This window comes from Asparagus officinalis, chromosome 10 (genome assembly GCF_001876935.1).
Source record: "Asparagus officinalis chromosome 10, Aspof.V1, whole genome shotgun sequence".
Classification (NCBI taxonomy): domain Eukaryota; kingdom Viridiplantae; phylum Streptophyta; class Magnoliopsida; order Asparagales; family Asparagaceae; genus Asparagus; species Asparagus officinalis.
In genome coordinates this window covers 30,025,738-30,031,703 of record NC_033803.1, presented here as the reverse complement: position 1 = coordinate 30,031,703, position 5,966 = coordinate 30,025,738, and the positions used below count along the sequence as shown (strand labels likewise).

General features: G+C 38.4%; 1 protein-coding gene across 1 annotated transcript; it reads right to left on the bottom strand.

Moving 5' to 3' along the window:
* LOC109826593 (putative F-box protein At4g21240) lies at window positions 3,250-5,490 on the bottom strand. Its single transcript, XM_020393618.1, has 5 exons — window positions 4,738-5,490; window positions 4,608-4,660; window positions 3,880-3,939; window positions 3,359-3,410; window positions 3,250-3,264 (listed from the first exon to the last, which is right to left on the bottom strand). Exons 1-5 carry the CDS (start codon window positions 5,488-5,490, stop codon window positions 3,250-3,252), a joined length of 933 nt encoding a protein of 310 aa, XP_020249207.1.

Genomic DNA, 5,966 nt, shown 5'->3' with positions numbered 1-5,966 from the left:
CATTGGGAGTCTTATGTACGCGATGAGCTGCACAAGACCAGATATAGCATTCGTTGTAGGAATGCTTAGTAGGTTCACAAGTAATCCTGAAAAGCTTCATTGGGATGATGTCCAGAGATTGATGAGATACTTGAAAGGAACTACAAGTCTGGGCCTATTCTACATTGGATATCCAGGTGTAATCGAAGGCTATTCAGATGCGAGCTGGTGCTCAGAACCAGATGAGTGCAGATCTACTGGAGGATTTGTCTTCATCATGAGTAGAGCTGCCGTCTCATGGAAGTCTAAGAAACAGACCATGATTACACAGTCATCGATGGAATCTGAATTCTTTGCACTCTATGTTGCAGGAGATGAAGCTGAGTGGCTCAGTTGTATTCTCCGAGACCTTCCATTGACGGAATTGCAAGGTACAATTACTATCTATTGTGATAATCAAGCAGCGAGTGCTGTGGCAGCAAACTCAATGTTCAATGGAAAGAAACGGGCCATTCGTCTGAAGCATGGCTATTTGAGAGAGCTCATTTGTCAAGGAGTCATCTCTGTGATTGACGTTCGATCTTCAGAGAATGTGGCTGATCCTTTGACTAAGGGTCTGAAAAAAAACATAGTCGAAAGGACGTCTGCTGGGATCAATGTTATATTAAACGCTGGGCGCTTCTAGGCGTCGGACTTGGCGCTCAACGCTTAGTCGCCTAGGCGGGCGCCTAAGCGGTTTCTGGGCATTTTTTTTTCTTTCTTCATTTAAGTGGTGGTCGATAAGGTTTTGCTGAAGGTCGGAGGAGGTAATGGAGGTGTTCATATTTGGAGGTTAATGGAGTTTGAAGGATGTGTAGGCTACGACACCTAAAATCACAATCAAGACCTACAGGGTGCAATCCACGTAAGCAGACAATGCTCCCCTAAACGCTCGTAAAATCTAGGTGGGCAACCTAAATACCGCCTAGACGCTAGGCGCTAGTTAGGCGGCCTAGGTACCGCCTAGGTCTAGACGTACGTCTAAACGGACTAGGCTGAGGTTTTTTAAAACAGTGGCTGGGATGGGTCTCAAAGTTTTGTAAATCTTACAGATACTTACCATGTTTATTAAGTTAATAGTTCAAAGCTTATGCTACTAATAATAAAATTCTTACACAAACTTACCATTTACATCTAGTTATTAGTTCAAAGCTTATGCTACTAATGACAAGATAAATGGTTCAAAAGTCAAGTAAGATTTACAAGTGAAAGGGTTCAAGTTTTCTTGGATTAGTCGGTGTCTAAGGCAAGGTTTGGGGGTTGCGTAACGTGCTCCGTAAGGAACGAGGTACTTAATTGACCTTTGATTAACCTCTAATAATATCATTACCTGGCTGAACTACCCGAGTAAAACTTTGATCTTTTTACCTAGAATCCTATCTTATAAAGGGGATGGCTGTTAAGCCTTAATGAGTCCAAAGTATTTTGAATGCGGGGTGTTAGATAGGAAACACACCTAAAGGACTCACCTAGAATCCTATCATGAGAGAGGATGGTTATTAAGCCTTAATGAGTTCAAAGCATTTCGGATGCGGGATGTTTGATAGGAAACATGCCTAAAAAACTCACCTATGCATGGGTCGAGATTTGGCCGTCTCCTATGGTGTCTTGTGGAAAGATACCTAGAGCTCTAGCAGAAACCAGGATATGCACAGAGCCATAAATGTGCAAAGGCAAGGCAAAGGCAAAGACAAAGACAAATGTGGTTCAAAGTAAAAACTACCACAGATAAGTTTGATCATGTGTGATCGCTGGATTTTTAGACATGTGTTGGTTCAAGTCTCTACGACACCATGCATCTATCTTTTATTCAGTTGGTCTAAAGGGGATTCAAGTCTTTGCGACATCTACCTTACGCACAACGATTGAAACGACGACACCATTACACGACACTAGTTTAAAAAAATTTGTAGGGGATTGTTGATAATTTTTTAATCAGAAATGGCTTTTTGAAAAGATATTGTCGTCTTCTTTGAAAGAAAAAAAACAAAATGATGGGTCCAGCATACTTTGAAAAAGATAATTAAAACGTGATTTAAGGATGCTGCAACCGTATTTTTTGACAGAGTAAAAAGGGCGGTGCCAAATTCGTTTGAAAATTATAAAAGGTGGTGGGTCCCACCGATAAAATATTATTAGTGACGAATCCCACCAATAATATTTTATTAGTGCATAGTGTTTTCCCAAACGCTATAAATAGACCTCAAATCCTTAAGGAAAATTTATTCCAAAAACAACAATCAATATATACAGATATATATTGTAGAATAGCTAGTGCTAGTAGGAACAGTGCCCAGACCGAGAAGGTCTTATAGATCGAGGAGATCTTTGTCTAGGGAGATCGAGGAGATCTTTGCCTGATAGATTGAGGAGATCTTTGCCTGATAGATCGAGGAGATCTTTGCCTTATAGATCGAGGAGATCTTGACAGTACTAGGTTGGTGCACACCAGAGTACTGGACTGCTGTTCCTGGAAGCAATTTGGTCTTGGGATCCTTGCAACGGAGTAGGCCAAAAATAGCTTTAAGCACAACGTTTTACAAACGCACAGCAGCTGAGTTGAAAAAAATTTAAATTACTGTACTTTAGATTTCTTTTATTTATTTGTTGCTTTATATCTGTATTATTCCAGATTTAACCACAGGCGCCAACAAATACAAGAACAAGGGTCGAATTTTTAATGAATATTTAAGTGCTCAAATTTGATTGGTTAACACCAAATACTTAAAATAATTTGATTGATGAAAGAACTCTTAGAAAATGAGAATCCAAACAGAAAAAAAGAAGAGGAAAACAGAAGGTACAGCCATAGTACACCAGCATTACATATCAATGAATAATGTTTAAATAAAAATTCAAGCATCTGTCAACCAAAAATTTTTGTTGACACCAAAACAGATTGCACTAGCAGTAAAGGAAAACACTTAGATCGCTCGAGAGTGAAAAAGTCATGGTCAAAATGGCATATAAAAACTGCATGATAGAAAATCTGGAAGCTCACATTCAAATGCAAAAGAGTTTTCTCAAAATGGCATATAAAAACTGCATGATAGAAAATCTGGAAGCTCACATTCAAATGCAAAAGAGTTTTCATTTACTGGTTTTAATTTAGACCGACTTGCTAACTGCATGCTCACCAATGGTAGTGTCAAAATGCTATCCTGACTATCCATGAATCACAACTTTGCAATAGTATGATAAATAACCTGTCGTTCATATGCGCATGAGGATTTAACTACCTAATTGCTACATAGCATAAAAAAGAAAAAGGCCACAAAAAAAATGACAGAGCAATTAACTTCCAGATGAATGTAGGAAACTAAAGCCCTTCTCAGAAGACCTTAGCTCCTGCACTGAAAAATTGCTTCCCAATTGAAAGAACTGTTCTAATCCTGAATGGTTACTCAAAATTAAGAAAAACTAAAACAAAACAATAGCAAAACAACCTATAAATTAGAAACAAACGCTTATGAAAGCAGCACCAGATAAGCTTACATTCCCTAGGAGTCCTCGCAATGCTAAGAACACATCACAAGAAACAATAACTCCACAAACTGATTATGAGGAAAACCGCTACATGCAATATTCATCATTCATCATGATTTAAACGAATACTATATACGTCACAAATATCATTTGAAAAACTTCTAGAAACGGAAAAAAGCATAGATCTGATACGTTTAAAAAGGAACACTTAAATGATATCAGGTCATGGAATTAAATCTGTAGCAATGTTAACACACCGGGACTAAAATAAGGAAGTAAGGTAGCATATCATTAAGGAAAAGAGTGAGTTGTATGCAAATACAACTTTTCTTCCTTCCCAAAATGTCACGGCCAAATATAAATCAATAAAGACACCTGACAGCCACATCTCTATTGAAAAACATATTCCCAAGATAAATACTATAGACAGGATAGCTAAAAAAAACAAGGTAGAATATTTTTACCAAAACGAAAAACTCAGCCGACATAAGAGAAAAGAGTAACCTAGACTGTTTGTAGAGGTTTGCTTGATATGAGACCACAAGTTCTAAGTAGACCACAAACTACAAAAACAGTGGAGTGTAAGATCTATCTATGTTATTATTCAAAAAAGAAAGCAAGAATTAAAGAAAACTTAAAATAACATTAGAGAGAAGCAGTTAAGAAGTCTGACTATTGATGCACAACAACTCAATAGTCTTGCACACTCATACAGTAGAAAGAAGCAGTAAGAAGAAATGACTGACTTACCATGTTCAACAGTAACAATAATAAACACTTTATATACATTTATAGAAAAGAACAATAAGTTGACTACTAAGGTAAACTATTCTTCAGTGTTTTATGAACAAAGAACATTGAAAATCGAGAGCATTTATCTTGCTTAATTTAGAACCCTATTAAAGAATATTAAATGACAGACATTAAATAGGAACATTGAAAATCGAGAGCATTTATCTTGCTTAATTTAGAACCCTATTAAAGAATATTAAATGACAGACATCAAATAGACAGCAGTCAAATAAACATATCACCACCAAATAGACAGAAGTCACTAAACATAACACCACAGCAGATTTATTACCATTACCATAAGGTCTTACTAGATCCTCTTATTATTACAGAACATAGACGTCACTTTTATGGCCATACAAGACTGTTCACATGAACACAAGGTTTACTTATCATGGCATTTTGCGGATTGTCCCCAAGATATCCATAATGGGTCCTCACCTGAGCAAATAAGTCATATTCAATGTCATACTGATATATTTTGTTCCTAGAATTGAAAATCAGTACCTTGCCATCATGCAGAGAAGCAGTCAGCATAAAGCCTATTTTCCACCCATGGGTCCAAAAATACCTCAGAAGCCTCTTATTACTTATAGAGTGTTTCTTCATCCACACTTGCCCTTCATAATCTTGTAAAACCCAAGCATCAATCTTAATCCTATCAAAGTTGAACAAGGCTAATTTTCCTCCCCAATCGAGGAGGCAACAAATCTGCGTGGTAAAATTTGGGGGTTTTATTCTTCGAAACTCCTCTTTCACCACATCCATGGACATGATATGATGCTTTGAAGGATTGAATACACCATTAAAAGGATACATACTGGAATGCCCATCGACCCAGAATAAGATTTGACCAATTCTAAATGGATTATATTTGTGATCAATGATCGCACCAGGACGCATAGGCAGAGGAACATTGACTCGCCTCCAAGACTGATTTGGCGATCCAAAGGTGATTACCTCACATATGAGCTTACCCGCAAGATCTAGAAGCAAGTGCACCACCTTGTACAACTTGGAAGATGCATCAAAGACAATACTATAAAGGCAGTCCCAATATGGACCTTCCGGTCCAGCTAAGGGTTTGGGGAGCATGTGCCATTTCTTAATTGCTGGATTGGCTACAACAATGCCTTCAGTGCTAGAATCAATAATGCGCAAGAGGAGAAGGCCATTGCACGAGGCAAGAATCATACAACCATGGGGGGTCCCAACTTAAAGTTTTCGAGACAAGTGAGGCGGTTACGACTACCACGATTGATTTGGAGAGATAGGAATTTTGGTTCAGGGTAGCGGTTGAAGACAAAGAAAAGAAGGTGGGCAGAAGCGAGAGAAGCTTGGGTTTGGGCAAAGTGAGGATTATCAATGAGTTGGAGAGAAGAGCGGCTAAGAGAGCGCAGGAGTAGAAGGAATTGGGCAGGGAGATGACTAAAGATTCCAAAAAAGATTACCTCTTGTGGAAGGATGGGGAGAGCGGCAGTTGTCTTCTTCAGCGAACTCCTTTTCTTCCTCTCAATGTCATTCCCTTTCACGGATTTCTCTTTAGGAATTCTGTTGGTCATTTTTTCCCCTCGTGAATGGTAACCCTAGACGTAGAGATTTAGAGGAAAGAGACGGAACAGAACCTTAGATCCTTCTGTCCTTTTATAGACATGTGAGGTGAAGCGGCG